The sequence below is a fragment of the Garra rufa genome, chromosome 18, assembly GCF_049309525.1.
Source record: "Garra rufa chromosome 18, GarRuf1.0, whole genome shotgun sequence".
Taxonomy (NCBI): Eukaryota; Metazoa; Chordata; class Actinopteri; order Cypriniformes; family Cyprinidae; genus Garra; species Garra rufa.
The window spans coordinates 5,439,264-5,462,366 of record NC_133378.1 but is presented as its reverse complement, the minus strand read 5'-3'; the positions used below and the strand labels follow the sequence as shown (position 1 = coordinate 5,462,366).

The following is a 23,103-nucleotide window of genomic DNA, read 5'->3' as shown; positions in this document are numbered from 1 at the left end:
GGTATAATTTACGGAAATATCTCATCCTCCACTGACGCGTCTATATCGCGCTCATTCATATTTTATCTGAAAAGCAGTTGTCGTCATGTTTTGCAGGACAGCAACTGTGAGTAAATTTTCTGTCATCATTTAAGGACTGTAATTTGAAGAGTGTAAAAGGTAAATCTTTTTAGCAGCAGTGTGACAGTAAATAGCACAGACACAATTACTGCTGTAAACATAGATAGGCCTATCTATTGGTACGATATGCGTAACATGACTATAAATGTGCGTCATCGTTTTCAAAAGCCTCTCTTTGCCTCCGTTTTCACAGTCCACACTACAACGTGAAAACGGCGTTTTCAAATTTATCCACTTTGGCCGGAGTTTTTAGAAATAATCATTTTCTGTGGTAAAAACAGGGTTTTCGTGTAAATGAGAGGCCAAACTGCAGGGAAATATCTGCGTCTTTCCTTCGTATAAACGGGGCCTTAAGTAAACAATAGGTTTACCGTAAACCTATTGTTTTAAATGCCCGAACATGCACCAAAAGCGTTAAAGTCAGTCAGGGAGGATCGGAAAATAGGGCTCCCCCGAAAGCCACTTTGTAATTCGAACCCTGCTTATAACATATGACAAAAATAATTTTCTAAGTTATGTTGCACATTCCTCAAAAGTTCTTGTGATATCACTAGCTGACAACATAGTACTGTTTTCAGAAATCACAGGCTATGATATTCAATAATATCCAACTGCAGACCCGCAGCAGCACCAGTTTCAGAACCCCAGCCACAGAACCCCAGCCACAGAACCGGAAGTGAGGGGTGGAAATTACAAAATGAACAATTCACACAATTCGCACATTTTGTCACGACATTCTTGCAGAAATAACGCCATGTCATCCCTAAAAACAAAATTAAATGTGAAGAGCACTCTTGAAGAGTCTGTTTGTTCAAGAAGATTGCCTTTTCCTTGTCCTCTTTGTTCATTTTAGCAGCAGTGAGGTATGTCTCAAATATGATATATATATATATATATATATATATATATATATATATATATATATATACAGTAGTCAACATTTCAAGTGGATCAAAACGTATCATCAAAGTTGTCCTAAAATCAAAACAATACCTGTTCTTGTCTTAGGATTAATGATTAAATGTCTTAATGATTAACTTTCATCTACTTCAAATTTTAAATGTTGACTACTAGCACACATGGTGTAGTTAACCGCAGAAACATACAAAAACATTTTTGAGAAATATTAAAATTATTTTTTCCTTTAATATTCTGTAATCAAGGAGCTCCCAGTGATCGAAGACAAGACAGAAGCTGTGAAATGGATCTATTCAAATAAGCATCTGCTCAGAGGGCCAGTGGAAGAGCCTCTTTTCCTCAAAATGAACGAAGAGGACAAGGAAAAGGCCCTCAACAATCTCCTTGAACAAACAGACTCTTCAAGAGTGCCCTTCACATTTAATTTTGTTTTCAGGGATGACATGGAGTTATTTCTGCAAGAATGTCGTGACAAAATGGACCTAAGAGTGAACTGTTCAGTTGATACATTTTAATTTGAATTAATGCAAGATTGTCATCACAAAATGTGCGAATTGTTCATTTTGTAATTTTTGATTTTAATTTATACATGATTGTCATGACTAATTGGGCATAATAGTGAATTGTTCATTTGGTAAACTGTAATTGTTGTATAGTTTTAGTTTGTTTCTTTTAAAATTATGCTGCTGTTTGTGTGAGTGTGTAAAGTTTTATTGAAATGTTTTCATTTTCTTGTAGAGAAATGCATGATGCATGTTCTTTGCTTTGGAGTAAATGTTTATTTGTCATGTTGTGATTAAAGCATATTTAATATAAAATGCCTTAAGTTTCAAGCATTATTTTTAATATCATGAACAGAAAATAACTTGTGTAATGCAATGAAAAAACACCTTTATACAATAATATGAAACAAAATATTTTTTAAATGTTAAATGTATCGTAAGATGCCCAAATAAAGTATAATGTTTCTTGTGAAATAAAAGCAAATTACGCTCCATAACCGTGGGTGGCGCTGCTCTGATAAGAACGTAAGCTCCACCCCTCACTTCCGGTTCTGTGGCTGGGGTTCTGAAACTGGTGCTGCTGCGGGTCTGCAGTTGGATATATCTCATGATATTGCGCAGGTGCACGTGATGCACCGCTGTCAGAGACGACAGACTCGTGTGTCAGACTCATTTCAGTGCAAAATAATTAGGTCAAAAACGATTTAATATACTGCAAATAGCCTATTATTTTTTTATGTTTATTTATAATTAATTTAGGCAGACAACAAGGCTACCAAGCACTGAGCACAGTGTGTATCTAGTTAATGTAACGTACGTTTTTTTTTTTTCTCCACGTCATTTTTAGTCGATTTTTAGTCTAAAGTTTCAGGACTTCAGTCGACCAAGATTTTCTTTGGTTGATTACAGCCCTAATTGTGCCTTTTATTGTTATTTAAAAACTGCTGTTTTAATTATCTTAAACAAAACTGAAAATCATTAAGAAGACCTTTGTCTCAAGATATATTCAAGAAGTTTAGTGGTTCTCATTTGCTACTGAAATCATACAGCATTTTTAAAAACATCAAATATTAGATCAAGCAAGCACAGAATCGACTTTGCACTGCTGCCTGTGATCACATCAGCCAAATTTGCATGTGCATCTTCAAAAGCGGATGTTTTGGAAAGCGTATTGAGTGTGGTTTGGAGGAGAATAATATCAAAGGCGCCTTTTACCCCGGGGTGCCTTTAGCCCCGTTGTACCTTACATTTCGCAAATGAGAGGCAGCACACCAGAGCCAGTTTATTGATTAACAACGATTACTTTATTTTTGTGTAGCTCCTTCAAATTGCTTTGTAATTGCATGATTTGTAAACAATACATTTTCAATCAGGAGTAAATTTTCTGTCATCTTTGCAGAACTGTGATTTAAAGAGTACAACGTAACACATCTGTAGCAATAGTGTGAAAGTGAATAGCACATACTGATATAAACATAGATATCTATTGGTACAATATGTGTCACATGAATAAACATGCGCCATCGTTTTCACAGTTTTTTTACTCTCTTTTCACAGAGAAAAAAGTGCATTTTTAAACTAAAATGTATTAGTGTTGACAAGGCCTTAGTTCACAGTAAATGCATGGTAAACTTGCTCAGTAGCTCACCTGGTACAGCACTGCAATTGCGATCCAGTATTAGCACTGTGAAACAAAGTCACAGTAAAATAGCTCAAAGACTTGTGACTTGTTATCTTGCTTTTGTTAAAGTAGTTCACTTTCAAAACTACAGATTACAGATAATGTCTCCTTGTCATCCAAGATGTTCATGCCTTTCTTTCTTCAGTTGTAATGAAATTATGTTTTTGAGGAAAACATTTCAGGATTTCTCTTCATATAATAGATATATATGGTGCCCCCGAGTTTGAACTTCCAAAATGCAGTTTAAATGCAGCTTTAAAGGGCCCTAAATGATCCCAGCCGAGGGAAAAAAAGACAATTTATATATTTTTTAACCGCAAATGCTCATCTTGGTCTAGCTCTGCATGAACTTTGTATATTCCTGTTTATGACAGTTATGTTGAAAAACTCCCCTCTCATTTTCTCCTCCAACTGCAAAATCGTCCTACATGGCTGCAAGTACTGACCTAGTGTTTACAAAGTGAACATGCTAAGAAGACCAAACGCCCTTTACAAAAAAAAAAAAAGGTAAAACGGATGATTTTGAAGTTGGAGGAGAAAATAAGATTTGAGTTTTTCAACACAGAATACCCTAACGGTCATAAACAGGAATATAAACAGTTCACGCAGAGCTAGACGAAGACGAGTGTTGGCAGTTAAGAAGTATATAAATTGTGTTTTTTTTTTTAAATAACCAATCGCTAGATAAGACCTTTATTCCTCAACTGGGATTTAGAGCCATTTGAAGCTGCATTTAACCTGCATTTTGGAAGTTCAAACTCGGGGGAACCATGCATATCCATTATATGAAGAGAAAGCCTGAAATGTTTTCCTCAAAAAACAATTTCTTTACGACTGAAGAAAGAAAGACATGAACATCTTGGATGACAATGTGGTGAGTATATTATCTATAAATTTTTGTTCTGGAAGTAAACTAATCCTTTAATACTATTTGTTAGGTTTTGGTGTTGGTGGTACATTATTTTCAAATGTCACTACACAGCCATTCAATGACAACAGCATATAAAAGTACGTCTTGGTTTCAGACTGTATTCCAAGTCACTATAAACTTGTGTAATAATTCCAGAGCAAATTCAAGTAGGCTTTAGACAAAACCAAGCAAATGTGACTACCTAATGACCACAGAGGCTATTTCTTGATAAAAATAGAATCATAATTAATTTACCATTGGTTGCCATTAAAAAAAATATGAAAGTATTTATAAATGTCCATTAAGAGCTGTAAAAATGACTAACAATCAACCAGAGGCAATGAAAGGAAACATCCTCATGTAAACTTTCCTTTAAATCCATACTAAAGTAGAAATATAATGGCGAGACTAAGACCGAGGATTTGAATGAGAAATATTGAGGACATCTGAGGCACTGAAGAGCACATACAAAATGTGTCTGGTTGGAGAAAAGGTAATGAAATGAAAGAGGGACAATAAAGCATTGTTCTGTGCCACTCTATATCACATTTATGTTCCTCGAGATTTCTGTTGGGATTATAAATGTTCTCCTACACGTCTTCAGCTCAGTGTCGGTGGGCACAGTGGGTCAGCTGTGTTCTCTCAATCTTTGATGTTATCTGCTTTCACATACTGCAGCTGAGGAAGTACAGCTGAGTCCTGTCATAGACTTCAGTGATGCTGCTCTGATGATGACAAAGCATTTTCATCTGCTCTCTTTGAAACACTCCATCTCATGCTCCTTTATATACTGATTCCTGACCAGGCTCGATGCAACAAGCGATAAAAGCTACCTCTTCTATGTTAATCCCAGTTCTAACCAGCCTTGATAGTGATAAGTGATTAGCGATACTACATTTTATCAGCCAATTTGTTTTATTCCTGTTGTGTCCCACCAGGTAGTGCCACCCAGAATGAAATTTTACTAAACCAATACCTTGCTCCTCAATGTACAGCATATAATGATACAAGATGAGATATAGATTGTGAAACTTTAGAAACATTGGATATTGACAAATACTATTTTACAAAATGCATGCCATCTGGGGAAGCATCACTAAAATCATGAAAATAAGGTATGTGCCTTTATTTTTGCACTCTTTAGCTATACGGTATGTTGAGAGTATGACAGAACCATTCTGATCGTTGCACACCATTTTCACTTTCAATCAATTAAAATTTTCAAACAGAAAAATTGCGTTTTGCTAAAATCAAGGCTGTAACCATCATAGACATTGGGAAAAACAATTTTTAGGTGGTATGCCAGTGGTCTGCAAGTGCTTGTAAATGTCAAACTGATTGAAATGGCCAATCACATCAAAGAAGACTGGCTTTCCTGAAGACAGGTGAATTTTCACCAAAAACCTTTACTTACACCCTTATGTCGTTCCAAACCCATAAGTTAAGATATTTTTGATGAAATCTGAGAGCTTTTAGACCCTGCATAGACGGCAACGGTAGTACCACATTTAAGGCCTGGAAAGGTAGAAGGACATTGTTGAAATAGTCCACGAATGCACACTGTTCATTGTTGAATAAAGTCTTTTTTTTTTCTTTGCGCAGAAAAAATTCTTATAGCTTCATAAAATTACGGTTGAACCACAATGTCACATGGACTATTTTATTGATGTTCTTACTTCCTTTCTGGGCCTTAAACGTGTTAGTTGCATTGCTATCTATGCAGGGTCAGAAAGCTCTAGGATTTCATCAAAAATATCTTAATTTGTGTTTCAAAGATGAACAAAGGTCTTACAGGTTTGAAGCAACATGAGGATGAGTGATTAATGACAGAATTAAAATTTTTAAGTGAACTATCCTTTTAAGATGTGGTTACGGCATTGGTTGGAATCATATCTTCTTTGTATCTCACTGAATATGTTAATTAAGTAGTCAACCTTTGACATTAAAGTCCCTTCATTCAAATATACCCACATATCTATAAAGTATGCAAATAAACAGCGTTATTACAGGTCAAATCAGTAGTATGTCCGCACATTCTGCTTTCCAACAAAGATACTGCATTGGCTGTTGATCTGTGATCAGGTCTAATGTCATGGTTGACTTTTCTATGATTGTAGGTTATGGAATCAGTTTCTAGATGATGTCTAGCCACTTCCAGAAATGGTTCAGTGTATAATAGCGTCTAAACAACAGTCATGTTTACATTATGCAGTAATGTGAGGACGGAGCACTTGGGAAGCTTTTAACTCAAAAACCTCACGTAGACACACACGCATTACATTCTTCAGCACTTATACACACTTTGCACTTAGAGGTCATAAAATCACCTATAAGAGGATCCCTGGAGCTAATGCACTTATAACCGACTGAAACATACAGCTAGTCAACCATGCATGTAGAAATTACATCTAAAACATCAAGCATGCACATTTCTTATTCATTGAGTTCTCAGGTTGCAGCCGATGTGAAAAGATATGAAAAATGCAACCCAGGCTCGTGAAAATACGTGCCTCTAAATACATTTCTGCAATACTGTAATTACGTACCTTACTGCATGTTTTGCGGCAGTTTCAAAGTTAAATGTCCAGAGAGTGCGCTAAAACACGTTCAATGTTACTACATTGGTGCAGGCACGTATTGCTGTGTTTTTTATTACGCTAATGGAGGTATGTTTTGCGGCTGTTCAGAATTCAAATATCCCGGGAGCGTCGCTAAAGGTTAATGCTCTATCATGTTGGAAATATCCCCTACACCAAACCCAAACCTAAACCTATAGTGTTAACAAATGCAAAAGTGATATAAAAAAGCTGTATATTTGACAACAACATTCAAAAGTATCAGTTTTCGGATTGCTAAGGATGTTAAAGTTGTTTTGAAGTCATAACATACAGTAATATTCTACAAGTAACTGTGTGACAATTAGGCTTTATTATTGAAAACTCTGTGTGTAAATCATACTTTCTGTGAAAAGAAATAATAGTTGTTGCAGTTTTACTGCCTCTAGTGTTTATTTCAACTGGAAACTGCAGTGATTCGTACATATAGGCATGTTTTTTTTTTTTACAGTTTTTCAGAAATGTAGATATATAAATATAGAGGCATGTATTTGTAATGAGCCTATGCCTATGTTGGTTTGCATATTGTGATTGTCTAATGATGTGATGATGGTGGTCAATATTGCTATTTTCTCCTCATGATGATTAAACTATTAAATGCAAAACACACATGAAAGTGTAAACGCAAAATTATGCAAACACTGGCTTGTAAACCATAACAGAGTCAATTAGTAGTATAATATAATAATTGATATAACAGAAAAACACTGTCAGGCAAATCCATACAGAAATCCATAATAAGAGACACACATTCTGGAATAATTAATGTAATTAAGCACAGCAATCTTCAGAGAAAAAAAGAGAGAAACAGTACAAGCATTTCTCATAGTAACCTTAGCCTGATTTAAAAAGAGCAATGCAGCAAAACAAATAAACTATAAGAAACCAATTAAAAACAAAACAATCATATGGAAAAATAAGACGGGCAACATAAAAGCAAATGTGGCTTGCATGCTACATTTCTTTTTTAAATGAACTAGATGTTTGTTGTTTTAAATTTACAACGGATATAAGAGTCGGGTAAACAATCAGATGGTCATTACTGCGAAATGCACCCCAACAGAGAGAAGAGGACACCGATGAGAAACATATTACACGGCTACTTACTAAATAAATGGATATGAAATATTGATTTGAGTCGAAATTATTTTATTATGTGAGAAGAAAGAGACTGTGGAGAGTCCAGGGTTGACCTTTCCATGTTTATTTCGGTGGTAATGACTGTGAATGCCTATGTAAATTATTCTGTATATGGCTGCTTAAAAAATAAATATATACATAGACATGAAATTGATTTGAAATATTGATTTGAGATCCCTTACAGAAACCGCAGAGAAACAGAACACAATCACAAAGTAGTCTGTTATACTGCGATGCTCTGGACGACAGTGCCTCGACCAATGAAAATCAAGTATCCCAGAGCACCATGTACTATAGGTACTCTTATGCAACAACAACACTGATTTTTGTTCTTCTATGCAATGTAAATTTTTCAAAAAACTTTCAAAACAGTTATGCTTATAATGTAATTTGTATTAAAAACAAATTCATTTTCATCACTTGTCTCAGACGTTTGGATGCCACGGTAGCTTCAGATACCTAAAGGGCAATGCCACACGCAGTAACAAATGCTCTCCTTGCTAATTTTCTCACACAGACACATGCACTCACATAGACACATTTTTTTTCTCCATCTGTTGTGCATGATAATGCATGTGGTTTTGTGACATGGTTCTATCTAACACAAGGTCACCCATTTCCTTCAACCCACAAACCTCCTGTGTGTTTCACATAGGAAGTAACATCTACTGTAGTATTCAGCCACTTCCTCCGTGCAACAACTATCTGGGAGAGACAGATGCCACTAGAAGAAACACACCCACAACCACTTGAATCGATACAATGCAACACAACACAACACATGTGCTTGACCAGGCAAAATACTCTCAATCATATAAATGATTTAACTTTGTGCTTGTTTAACCTACTGCAAAGATCCTGCAAGGGTGAGATGATGTTTAAGTGAGAAATTTAATTACAAAGATGTTCAGATCTCATCTGATAAAACAGAACTGCGGACGGAAGAAATCAATCAAACAGAAACATGTAGCTACTCCCTTCACAGCAGTGCAGAGGCGGAGAAAAATAGATTAGAAAGAAAAAAAGGCATATGTAAATATATAATTATATCAAAAAGCTAAAACATGACAGCCCTCACCAGTTCAACTGATCCATAGTGTTTCCGGCTGAACTCTCCTCTCCTGCACCCAAGATCCTCTGACGCTGAGCTGCAAAACAGAGCACATAACCATTTAAATTAATTTCATGAAATGTAACGGCACACAATAAGTTTTGCAATGCATATCTTTTTATTCCCTTGGAATATTTGTATATTATATGCTTTTAAAACAACGGTATTGTTAATATTATTTCTGCTATCTGACTTAACACCACATGTGAACACATAGAGTATTAAAAAAAAAAAAAATCAATACCAAGAGTCTGCATTCCAAAAAGTAGAAGCCCTGCCTACTACACCTCTCATCCCTGTGATGTTGCAGCCTGACATTTTTTGAGTGAAGTAGTTTCAGATTATTAGAGCGAGAACCACATGCTCAGTGACTCAGCTGACAACTAGATATCACACATCTTCCCCAAACCTCAAAGAGGATCTCTCCCATTGAAACCACTTCACAGGAAGACCGTAATGGCACTAAAGGTGTGTAATTTCTGTGCCACTAGCATCACCAAATAAAAAAAGCAAGATAATGACTCTTTCAAACAAGTTTCTTAAATATTTCCCATCACAGCTCAACAATACGGATGACTGACTAGACTTACTATAAAACTTACTTTAAACTTACTATAACTATAACTTTTCCTATCAAATCAGTGCAGTTGTTATTTCAAAAGCATAAAAAATGTTTACATGCCATTGTTTTCCAATAAAAGTGTGAATGACGGTGTTATAAATAAACGGTGTTACTAAAGGCATTACTTTTTTTTTCAGAACTGAGTATTCAAATGAATTACTGCTTTCCCCATTACAACGCCTTTACCGTTACTGACAATAAAATGTGGCATTACTATAATTTTCGCGTTGCATTCTTCTTCTGAAGTAAATTCTAGCTTATTCCTCTCAGCGGTTCTTCTTCCAGAAACAAAAAGTAGTCGAGATAAACTTATGTTTATGTTTGTTTACGAGTTGATGTGGGCGTCTCACATGGATGTTTAAAATATAAAAAACGGAGCCACTCATGGGCATGTTTACATATAAAGTTCAGGCGGGAAAAAACTGGAGCTCACATTAGTATCATATGGATTACTTTATCAGAGAATATTTGTTTTCAACTTACTTTACTGCTTTAAAAGTAGACATTTCAAACTTTCTATAAATTCAGGTTGTTTTATTTATGTGTCTGTGAAGAGAGGTGACGGGGACCGAGATGGCAGAGAGCACGCCCAGTTTATTTTACAAAAGCACACTGTTGTCTTGTTAGTGTTTTTAGTTCATCAAGAAAGAACGAGACAGACCACACCAGTGCAGTCTTCGACCCTAGAGGGTTAACAGTGTCGCCGTGAGATGTTTTTCATGTCTGTGGGTTAAAATAATGTGATATTTAGCCCCTGGAAGGTGTCTCTCACTTAAATAGTGTAGATTAGTGTACAGTCGTGGCCAAAAGTTTTGAGAATGACACAAATATTAGTTTTCACAAAGTTTGCTGCTAAACTGCTTTTAGATCTTTGTTTCAGTTGTTTCTGTGATGTACTGAAATATAATTACAAGCACTTCATACGTTTCAAAGGCTTTTATCGACAATTACATGACATTTATGCAAAGAGTCATTATTTGCAGTGTTGGCCCTTCTTTTTCAGGACCTCTGCAATTCGACTGGGCATGCTCTCAATCAACTTCTGGGCCAAATCCTGACTGATAGCAACCCATTCTTTCATAATCACTTCTTGGAGTTTGTCAGAATTAGTGGGTTTTTGTTTGTCCACCCGCCTCTTGAGGATTGACCACAAGTTCTCAATGGGATTAAGATCTGGGGAGTTTTCAGGCCATGAACCCAAACTTTCAACGTTTTGGTCTCCAAGCCACTTAGTTATCACTTTTGCCTTATGGTACGGTGCTCCATCGTGCTGGAAAATGCATTGTTCTTCACCAAACTGTTGTTGGATTGTTGGAAGAAGTTGCTGTTGGAGGGTGTTTTGGTACCATTCTTTATTCATGGCTGTGTTTTTGGGCAAAATTGTGAGTGAGCCCACTCCTTTGGATGAAAAGCAACCCCACACATGAATGGTCTCAGGATGCTTTACTGTTGGCATGACACAGGACTGATGGTAGCGCTCACCTTTTCTTCTCCGGACAAGCCTTTTTCCAGATGCCCCAAACAATCAGAAAGAGGCTTCATCGGAGAATATGACTTTGCCCCAGTCCTCAGCAGTCCATTCGCCATACTTTTTGCAGAAGATCAATCTGTCCCTGATGTTTTTTTTTTTGGAGAGAAGTGGCTTCTTTGCTGCCCCTCTTGACACCAGGCCATCTTCCAAAAGTCTTGGCCTCACTGTGCGTGCAGATGCGCTCACACCTGCCTGCTGCCATTCCTGAGCAAGCTCTGCACTGGTGGCACTCCGATCCCGCAGCTGAATCCTCTTTAGGAGACGATCCTGGCACTTGCTGGACTTTCTTGGATGCCCTGAAGCCTTCTTAACAAGAATTGAACCTCTTTCAAGTTCTTGATGATCCTATAAATTGTTGATTTAGGTGCAATCTTAGTAGCCACAATATCCTTGCCTGTGAAGCCATTTTTATGCAACGCAATGATGGCCGCACGCGTTTCTTTGCAGGTCACCATGGTTAACAATGAAAGAACAATGATTTCAAGCATCACCCTCCTTTTAACATGTCAAGTCTGCCATTCTAACCCAATCAGCCTGACATAATGATCTCCAGCCTTGTGCTCGTCAACATTCTCACCTGAGTTAACAAGAAGATTACTGAAATGATCTCAGCAGGTCCTTTAATGACAGCAATGAAATGCAGTGGAGTTTTCGGGATTAGGTTAATTTTCATGGCAAAGAAGGACTATGCAATTCATCTGATCACTCTTCATAACATTCTGGAGTATATGCAAATTGCTATTATAAAAACTTAAGCAGCAACTTTTCCAATTTCCAATATTTATGTAATTCTCACAACTTTTGGCCACGACTGTACAGTGTTTTATTAATTAACCATATTTAATATTGAGGGCATCATTATTGGTTATTTGACATAATGTATTTGAACATTTTTTAAGAAGTAAATAATAGTCAATAGTTACTTTCCCTTGTAATTAGTTATTAGTTACTTTTATAATAATGTAACTCAGTTACTAACTCTATAACTATAACTAATTACTTTTTTAAAGTAACGTGCCCAACACTGACAATTACCTATAGTGTCAGTGACGCAACGCTCGTTCCCTTATTTCAGGAAACCGAGGTTACATCATTAACCAGAGCGACACAATTTCAACGCAGAATTTTCAAAAATATTGAAATGATGTGCCACCTATATTGGATCCAACAGTGATGTCGCAACAAAAGTGTGAGTAACTGTTTTCATTTTGTGGTCACTACTGTTTTGTCTCTTCTTACAGATCACGTACTGAGTTATTTATGTATTTTATATCTAAATCACAGCAGCGTCCCTTCTATGAGGAGCAGTGGCCCTTTACTTTCGAGTCTACAATCCGCCACGCCTATTCAAACAGAGCGTTCTGATGAGGGGGGTTAAAAGCAGGATAGAAAATAGCATATTACTTCTAAATTATGATGTTTTTGATGTAAAAATATTGATAACATTATAAGTGGACCCCAAAGAACAGTACAAAATTATAAAAAAGGCAGTACATGACCCCTTTAAAGCTGAATAATTTCCAGCTATTATTGTAAATGAGAAAAGGAAAATTGTACATTGTAAAGGGAATGTAACTTATTTTTCTTATGCATGTAAAATAGTATGATTATAATAATATGTAAACATGTGGTTGTGGTGGGGCAAACAACATTAGCGAGGTAAGTACTAATCTGAACTACTGGCCTAATCCCTACTACTCGAGCCCTGTTCCTGTCTGCCATTGGCTGGACAAACACATAGTCCCACCCTCAAACTGATACCATTGGTTGAGTCAGTGTTGCTATGTCAAGACAAGATGCTCAAACCAAAAAAAGCATTGTTTTGATGCCGTCAACCTACAGTGTTTACTTTCCAAGGGCATCAACCTACGAAATGCTTACTTATAGTTGTCTCTGTATATTAAACTGGGATATGAGAAAGTATTTCGACATTAATGAAAATGCAAACATCACTTCTAATAATGCTGCTGTTTTAGTCAACTACTTGTGATTCTGGCTAACTCCTTTTTCATAATATTTGCTTTATTGAAGACAACATCTCCTCTGACTGAGGTTTAAACAATTTATATGCTGAGCCACATGAACGCTTACATTTATTAAAGCCATTTCACTTCAAGTGCAATGTAAATCGTGCATGTGAGCAAACACATTTCCTCTGTGTGAGGGCTATCATTATGTTTCCATTAGTGCAGAATGCTGCTAAGAATGTCTTTACTGACAACAGAAGAGATACTGCGCATGTCATGCATGTACAGTATAGATCGAGTGCTAAATTATAACCAAGTGGAATCTGCAGACATGGTTTCCTTTTTAGAGATTTAAATATAGTAAAATGTGTTAAAACTGAAAGCTGAAGGTATTATGAAATAAGCCAAAATGTTTAATGAATTAAAAAGCACATTAAATACTAACTTCTGCATTTGCAGAACCCATGTGGGCATGGTTATATGCAATATGTTTCTGCTCACAAGAGTGCGCATGCATTTTTGGTTTATTTATGTAGCTTTAGAAGTTTAAACATAGATGTCTCATTTCCTATGCACTTCTGCTATGTACCATGTAATGCTCTCAGATGGGGGATGGGAGATGGTTAATTAAAAGATTGGAAAAAATGAAATGAGATAAAAGGTCGACTTCTGAAATGGCCTCATAATCCTGTCAGAATGACCCACTGGTGAATTACAGTCAGTTACTTGAACTTGAATCATGAATCTTATTTGACTAAGAGCATTTAAAGACAAAATGCACAAGTGATTCTGGCAAACATGACAAGGAAAGAAAGGAGTGGCTCATCATTAGATGATTTACTGTGGCACGGAGCTGAAAAAAAAAATGCTCCAAATTCAGAAACACTACCCTGGAGGAGAAAACAATTAACAGCTGAGGACACAAGACATCTTAAGATGCAGAACGGCTTATTGTTTCTCTCATATCTTGAAACAAACCTTGATCGTTGCTTATTATTGAATGTTTCCATTGATATAATGAATAATTTCACAAAACTGATGATAGTAGTAGTGAACTGAGCATGTGACTGTGTTTGCGATTATGATAATGATGACAGCAACAGCATTCGATAATTAGCATATTACCCTCTGGTATTACTGCGAAACCAAACACGTCAAGTTTGTTCACAGTAATCACTCCTGTTATGCATCTGCGATAATAATTTTGTGATAAAGATCTGGCATGATATCATGTTTTCAGTGATGCAGAGCTCAATGCCTTAGACATTTGCAGACCACGCATCTCTGATGTCTTGCCACATGACCGAAGAAATTCAAGAAAAGGTTACAAGTAAAGTCTGACAATGAACGTCTGACACCGCAATCATTAAAAACAAAATTGCCCTCTGAGCTCCCAACTTTCTCATTATGCACCAACTCTGCTGTAGAAAAAAAAACACAGCACTGTTAAAACAGATTAATATAATTAAGCCAACGCTGCAGCTGGAAGTCAGAGAACTTGCCTTTGAGAATAAGTGTGATAAAAATGGATAACGAAGACAAACACAGGCCTACAAAGATAGTATGGGAGGGAAAGAAGGACATTTGAAAATCACTTATGAAAAATGAATAGTAGATAACTGCAAAGTATTTTTTTTTTCTGGGGTTTGTGGCAACAATTCAACAGCAGGCTAGCCGGAATATGAATTTGTATTTATATGAACTGTATGGGTATGGTTTTACCTTAAATGCCATGGGTCGAGAGTTCAAAATGGCTTATGTGTTGACACATGATCTGTCATGCTGTGCCAAGTGTTATGTGTAGCTTTGTTTCGTAAAAAAACACTATTACTCAACAGGTGGATTTTTGTCCTGCACTCACTGGACGCCTACATTATGTTGTCATGTAAATAATTGCTGAGTGCCATCACACGCACCTCAAATTACCGCAGATTCGATGCGGTGTTGAGGAAAACCTCCTATGATTGTGGATTCCTCACTGTCATAGCACTTTACTGACACAAATACACCACAAAGCCTCTTACAATGAACACCAAAACCACCTTATTTTCATATTTAAGTCCGAGAAAACATGTTTATTGTGACGCCAGTCGCTGTACAGTGGCGCATGGATGTCCACTCTACCGAGAGGCATTCACATGAATAATTTACCGATTTTCCGTAGCTAGTATATCCCACTACTACACAGCGGGAAAGTCTAAAACATTTTGTCTGAGCAAGATTGTATCCTATAGGCTAAACGTAACACAAGGCAGCGGAGGTTTTCTCTTTCCAACCTGAATTAATTTACTTCGGATGCAAAGACTTGTGGACTCTCAAATATTACTGCGGTGCTGAAGGCAAATAAGAGCGCAGCTTCTTAAAGAGACAGTTCAAACAAAAATGAATATTCTGTTGTTTTAGACTTCAGAACACAAAACTGACAAGCTCAGCCACCACTGACTTTTCTTGCAAATTTTCATTAAAAGAGAAAGTGAATGGTGACTGAGACTGTTATACTGCTACATCTACTGACAGAAACAAAGAAAGTCATACGGGTTTGTAATAATATGAGGTTGAGTAAATATGCCAATTTTCGTCTTTTGATTAAGTGTCTCTTTAAAATGACAAGACCGCAACATTATTAGCCTAAAACACACATACATGTAAAATTTAGGAGAATTGAAATATAAGCTTGGAATGCCCGTTTGTAAAAAGAAAGATGAATGATATATTGGAAGTGCTTTCCAATATCCGCATCCAACATGTTGATTGATCACTCCGGGGAGGGTGCAGCTTGTTGCACGTTCAAATGAGATGCAAGAGTCCATAACCCTTGATACTGCTGCAATATGTCAGAATAACCTCCACAAAAAAGACATCTGATTATAATATCTCAATGTGAATATCAAAATCTATAAAGATGAAAAATATACAGTAACTGCTTTACCGTTGGTTGAAATTCAACAGTTTGTTCGCTGCAGGGTCTGCACCGCTCATGGCCCCATGCGATGTTATTCTCTCCCGCAGTTCAAGTTCTTCTGTCCCTCGCCTTTTTTCTCTTAGTCTTCTCTTTCAAAGAGATAGATTAGTAACCGTCATTGTCCCTACAGCTGCTCATTCTGCTGTATCCCGTCATTGCGTTGCCTTTTTAGTATTGGTAGCGCGTTTCTGCCGGTCCCTTTCTTAATGCACCTGATGGACAGTGGCGAGTTTCATATGGACACACAGGACACACCTCGCGCGTAACTGAACATTCAAGAAGCAGATTCTCGTAGACTGGAGTCCCCTTATGGCCGCGCGCCGTGCTCGTGACCGAGAGAGTCAGGTGGGGAGCAGTCAGTGTTGCAGTGCAAGTTCAAATTAGACATTTTAGGTATACGGTGCAGTCTTACCAGTTTTCTTACACAACATTTCACCACATAAATAATTAAGGAAGTACTAGTTTGTTAGTTATCTTATAATCCATTACAGTGTACGAAAAAAAAAAAAAAACGCAGCAGCTGCGTTTGTATGAAACAATAACCTGGAGTCCACGATACCAGGATGACAGAATTAAGAAATTGTCTACGTAATATTGAATTAAGTTTTAATAATTTATTAGCTAACCAAACACAAAGCTTGCACCAAGAAAAAATATCAAGCATATAGCACTGACTTAAATTGCCCTGAATGTCGTGACTGGCCAATCAGAATCAAGCATTCCACAGTACAGCGTAATAATTTAATTTAAAGCATAGCTACCACAAATTCAGACTTTTTTTTTTTTTTTTTTTACTTTTTTTGGGGGGGCTCTTTTTATGCCTTATATTGTGATGGGACAGTAGAGAGATGACAGAAAATAGCTGGGAGGAGAGAGGTGAGCGGGATCGGCAAAGGACCTCGAGACGGGAATCAAACTATGGTCACCTTGAGCGCAGTTGCACTATATGTCATAACATAAATAACATCATAAGAAATAGTTTAATAGCTGTGATACTGGGTTTGAAGTTAAATGTTTGCATAGTTATGATGGGAAACACGAGCAACAATGCCTTGGAAAAAACAATCTTAAAAAATAAAGTTTATTTATAAACCCAAATAGGAAATAAAACAGTTATCGAATAAGCATGTGTCCTATTCTGTGTCCTAAACTCCTGAAACATTGGTGTCTCATTTTAGAGCAGTCAGGGCAATTTATGAAAGAAGTCAATTAAATATCTGTAAGTGGGGGTGAGTGTGTGAAAAAATTCAGATGTAATCCCCTTTGTAATCCCTGGCATTTTTCAGAAGTAACTGTAATTTAATTACACATGTTTTCTCAGTAACTGTAACTAATTACAATTACATTTATTTTGTAATTAAATTGCGTAATTCCGTTACATATAACTAGTTACTCCCCAACACTGATTAAAGCTATAAAGCAAACAACATAAAAAAACAACATAACACTCCAATGCCAATTATAAGAAGTATACTTTAATTTATATAAAAAACAGCATTTTTACGTGTTTCGATAAAAGCTTATATATTACAGTGAAGTATAATATTCATTTTTCATAAAAAAATATGAATAAATTCACTTTTTAACAATATTTCACAGTAATTTTTCAACACTATTTTTTTTTACTTGTAAGGAAACTTGGAGTTTACCAATTAATAGAGTTTTCACGACGCTTCATTAATTGGCCATATTGGCAGCACTCAACGTAAACAATGCCACTGAACCGAATGAAACTTGCATATTTTGCTGATTATTGTTGCTAAAAATGACCAATTATTGTCATGTTTGGGCTGTACTAATCGGTTGGAACAGGAAAAATATTTGGAGTACTATAGACCACCAAAAGTTATAACAAATCAAGGAGAAAAGTGCAAAAAGCTGTCTAAGGAACAAAAAGTGTTTGTGGTTGGCCAAACTGAACCAGGATTTCCAGGGCAAGAATCTTGACAACATTCCTTCATTCCACATCTTTATTGTGACACCTGGACCACAAAACCAGTCAAAGGGTACATTTTTCAAAATGAAAGCTTAATAAATAAGCATTCCATTGGTGTATGGTTTGGTAGGATAAGACAATATATGGCCAGGATACAACTATTTGAATATCTGGAATAAAAAAAATCAAAATATTGAGAGAATTGCCTTTAAAGTTTTACAAATGAAGTTCTTGGCAATGCATATTACCAATCAAAAATTTGTGAAAAAGTTTTGATATATTTACGGTAGGAAACATACAAAATATTTTCATGGAACATGATGTTTACTTTTTGACATAAAAGAAAAATCTATAATTTTTACCCCTACAATGTGTTTTTTGGCTATTGCTACAAATGCTGTATACCCGTGCTACTTAAGACTGGTTTTGTGGTCCAGGGTCACAAACTATTACTACTAAATACTATTGTACATATCTTTTACCACCTATTAACTTCAGTTTGTCAAAATATTGCACCCTTTCCTGCTTACTTAGTCCTTCTCTATATGATTTTTTTTTTGTGGTTTCAACAGCATAAATGAGCAGAACAACATATTCAGTAGTACATTAACCATGCAATCCATGCTGCTGTTCGCATCCGAGTATAGCCGCACATCCGGGTAACTGACCAAATCGTGACGTAAGTGCAAACCCTCTATAGTTTTTTTTTTTTTTTTTTTTTTACTGTGTTTTACAGTGCAGAAATAGACAAGACAGGTTTCTCTCTCTTTCTCACACACACATACGAAAACACTTGGTGAAATATTTTAATTGGATTATTTAATTGCCTTTGTGGCAAGTGATTTACAGGGTGAAAGATTATTATTAATTGAGTGCATTCACAGAAATACTGAGCATCTTTTCTTACAACAATTTCCTTCCATGTTTGTTAGTTGTGCTGTCAACATAATGTTAGGCATTTACAGTCACTGCCTATGGTGCGCTGAACAGCGTGTAATGCTACCCGAGATCATCATGCTGTAGAGCCAGACAGCTTCTCATTAAGATGCTCATTTACATTAGAAAGATTCAGGCTTGCATGATTTTTAATAATGTCACAACTGGTGACTGTGACTTACAGCTGCTTCATCGTGGCAAAGGAATAACAGTTTTCACCGGTTCTGTATGCAAACGCATTACTTTATGAGGTGAGTCCATGCAAATGAGGATAACCGTAAATTCCACTGGCTGAAAAAAGGCAGAGCATTAGCCATATGTGTTTGCATACATGTGACTATGTGCATGTTTTGGCATCTGTCTTTAAAGACGTTCTGCACTTTGCATTCACAAAATGAACACCATCCACTAATGACAAACATCCCTCCTCCTGTGTATGTGTTTCTACAGTGTGCTTTTTGCTCTTATGATCTCATAACCTTCATTCCTCTTCCCGCTGCCCCAGGTCTACCCATAATCCTTCTGTCTAGCACAGAAGTGAGGGGCGCAATGAGGTCATTGTTCAGACAATAACCTTTTCTTCTCATTTAATCTCTCTCTCTTGACTCACCCTCAATGTCTGATGATGTCACACACTCAGACATCTCCATGGCTGTTCTGTTTATTACACACCTGCACCTGCAGAAGATTGAACTCTTTAAATGCTAGACACTTGGTGAGACAGTGAGATTATGAGAGTCTTGAGTATAATAAGTAATACAAGAATCCTGGGATATGTAGTAGGAAGTGGGCAGAGACCTAACATCAAACTGTTTAATTTCCTTCTTTACTATTAGTAGCAGAACAGCAGGTTATTAGCCAAACTAAGACATGCAGTAATCGTCTCCAACACAAACGTAACCTGAGCAGCGCGTATCTGGTATGTAAGTCCCTCCCTAATGACATCCCAAGTAGTAATGGATCATTGACAACAAGTAATTAATAATTTTGGACACCTACAGTGCTGTGAAAAAGTGTTGGCCCCCTTAATGATTTTTTTATTTTTTTGCATGTTTGTCACACTTTATTGTTTCAGATCATCAAACAAATTTAAATATTAATCAAAGATAACACAAGTAAACATAACATGAATGAAGTTTTTTTTTTATGAAGGGAAAACAAAATCCAAACCAACCTGTGTGGAAAAGTGTTAAAACATAACTGTGGTTTATCACACCGTTTTTCTAGCCACAATCAGGCCTGATTACTGCCACACCTGTTTGCAATCAAGAAATCATTTAAATAGGACTTGCCTGACAAAGTGAAGTAGACCAAAAGAACCTCAAAAGCTACACGTCATGTTGCGTTCCAAAGAAATTCAGGAACAAATGAGAAAGAAAGTAATTAAGATCTATCAGTCTGGAAAATGTTATAAAGCCATTTCAAAAGCTTTAGGACTCCAAGTGAACCACAGTGAGAGCCATTATCCACAAATGGTGAAAACATGGAACAGTAGTGAACCTTCCCAGGAGGGGCAGGCCGACCAAAATTACCCCAAGAGCCCAGCGACGACTCATCCAAGAGGTCACAAAAGACCCCACAACAACATCTGAAGGACTGCAGGCCTCTCTTGCCTCAGTTAAGGTCAGTGTTCATGACTCCACCATAAGAAAGAGACTGGGCAAAAATGGCCTGCATGGCACAGTTCCAAGATGAAAACCGCTCCTGAGCAAAAAGAACATAAAGGCTTGTCTCAGTTTTGCCAGAACACATCTTGATGACTTTTGGGAAAATACTCTGAGGACTGATGAGACAAAAGTTTTAAAGTTTTTTGGAAGGTGTGTGTCCCATTACATCTGGCGTAAAAGTAACACAGCATTTCAGAAAAAGAACATCATACTACCAGTAAAATTTGGTGGTGGTAGTGTGATGGTCTGGGGCTGTTTTGCTGCTTCTGGACCTGGAAGACTTGCTGTGATAAATGGAACCATGAATTCTGCTGTCTACCAAAAAATCCTGAAGGACAATGTCCAGCCATCTGTTCGTGACCTCAAGCTGAAGCGAACTTGGGTTCTGCAGCAGGACAATGATCCAAAACACACCAGCAAATCCAACTCTGAATGGCTGAAGAAAAACAAAATGAAGACTTTGGAGTGGCCTAGTCAAAGTCCTGACCTGAATCCTATTGAGATGCTGTGGCATGACCTTAAAAAGGCGGTTCATGCTCAAAAACCCTCCAATGTGGCTGAATTACAAAAAAATCTGCCAAGATGAGTGGGCCAAAATTCCTGCACAGCGCTGTAACAAACTCATTGCAAGTTATCGCAAACGCTTGATTGCAGTTGTTGCTGCTAAGGGTGGCCCAACAAGTTACTAAGTTTAGGGGGCAAACACTTTTTCACACAGGTCCATGTGGGTTTGGATTTTGTTTTCCCTTCATAATAAAAAAAAAAAAAAACTTCTTTCAAAAACTGCATGTTGGGTTTACTTGTTTTATCTTTGATTAATATTTAAATTTGTTTGATGATCTGAAACATTAAAGTGTGAAAAACATGCAAAAAATAAAAAAATAAACATCAGGAAGGGGGCCAACACTTTTTCACACAACTGTATATTGAGAGAAAATTGGGATGTGTGTTTAAAACGTGTTATGATATTTTAAAACAACTTTAAGAAAACATAGTGACATTAAAAAAAGTATTGAAAACGTAAAATTTTAAGAACTGCAATGGAAACTGACAAACAGAGGTAATCAAACCATGTACAGTTAGGTTTGTACGTAAAATCAAGCCAAGCGTTCATGTGGTACTTTTGTGCTGAAGGGTTTATGTTCAGATGTGTGTGTGTGCACGCTTTTGTGTATGTTTGAAACCTAAACTCTTTTGTCTTGAGGCTTGTGGGTATTATAGCACCAAATGAAATGTGTGGTTGAGCACCTCATTGTCAACATAAGAGTTCAAATTACAGGTGCAGTAATCACATACAGGTCCACATACACACACATACACGTAACAGAGGAAAATGACACAACAGTTAAAACCATGATGACATTTTTCAACACGGATGCTAATGACTATAAACAACACACAGGTGCAAGGTAGTCACATCAAAAACAGCTAGTGTTTGAAAAATTCAGTGCATGATTGCAGGGATAACAGCAGCATTCATCTCATATTGGCTCTGCCAGCTGAATAGCACATTAGACAGGACTGTGTGTGTGTGTGTGTGTGTGTGTAATTGTCATTTTTAAAGAGCTACGCTTTGCATACGTGGTCAGGAAGAGTGAAGCAATGGAATACTGAAGCAGATTAAAGTGTTGTGTGAGTAAACTGAAGCACAAATCAATCTCTATTGAAGTGTGGATTATCTGTTCACATACACAAACACCAGTGTGCAAGCACATTGTCATTATTAATGTTTAGTTAGTATATACTGCCTATCAAAAGTATTTGAACAGTATTTTAATGATTTTAAGAAGTCTCTTCTGCTTGCAAAGCCTGTATTTATTTGATCCGAAGTATAGAAAAAACTATTTAAAATAACAGTTTTCTGTTTGAATAAATTTTCAAATGTAGTTTATTCCAGTGGTTTTAAAGCTGATTTTTTAGCATCATTTCTCCAGTCACATGATCATTCAGAAATCATTCTAATATTCTGATGTGCTGCTCAAAAAAAATATATATATAAATAAATATATATATATATATACAGGGGTTGGACAAAAAAACTGAAACACCTGGTTTTAGACCACAGTTAGTATGGTGTTGGGCCTCCTTTTTTTGGCCAATAGAGCATTTCGTCTTTGGAATTGTCATATACAAGTCCTGCACAGTTGCCAAAGGCATTTTGAGCCATTCTCCTCTTGCAGATCAGGGGTCAGGTCACTACATGATACTGGTGTAGGAAAATGTTATCTGACTCGCTCCTCCAAAACACCCCAAAGTGGCACAATAATATTCAGATCTGGTGACTATGCATGCCATGGGAGATGTCCAACTTCACTTTTCTTGTTCATCAGACCACTCTGTCACCTGTCTTGCTGTGTGTACTGGTGCATTATCATCCTGATACATGGTACCACCTTCAGAGTACAATGTCTGAACCATTGGGTGCACATAGTCAACGTTCACACCTGTTCTTACTGGTGGAATGTGCAGTCAGTGAAGATTGGC

At 36.8% G+C, this 23,103-nt stretch overlaps 1 protein-coding gene across 1 annotated transcript in view; it reads right to left on the bottom strand.

Moving 5' to 3' along the window:
• LOC141291473 (GTPase-activating Rap/Ran-GAP domain-like protein 3) overlaps positions 1–16,323 on the bottom strand; it is a 59,524-nt gene extending 43,201 nt beyond the window's left edge. The window contains exons 1-2 of the mRNA XM_073823634.1: positions 16,048–16,323; positions 8,966–9,035 (exon numbers count right to left, since the gene is read on the bottom strand). Coding sequence (XP_073679735.1) covers positions 8,966–9,035; positions 16,048–16,097 — 120 coding nt within the window. The 5' untranslated portion in view covers positions 16,098–16,323. The remainder of the gene's footprint in view (positions 1–8,965; positions 9,036–16,047) is intronic.
• Positions 16,324–23,103: the final 6,780 nt, after the last annotated feature.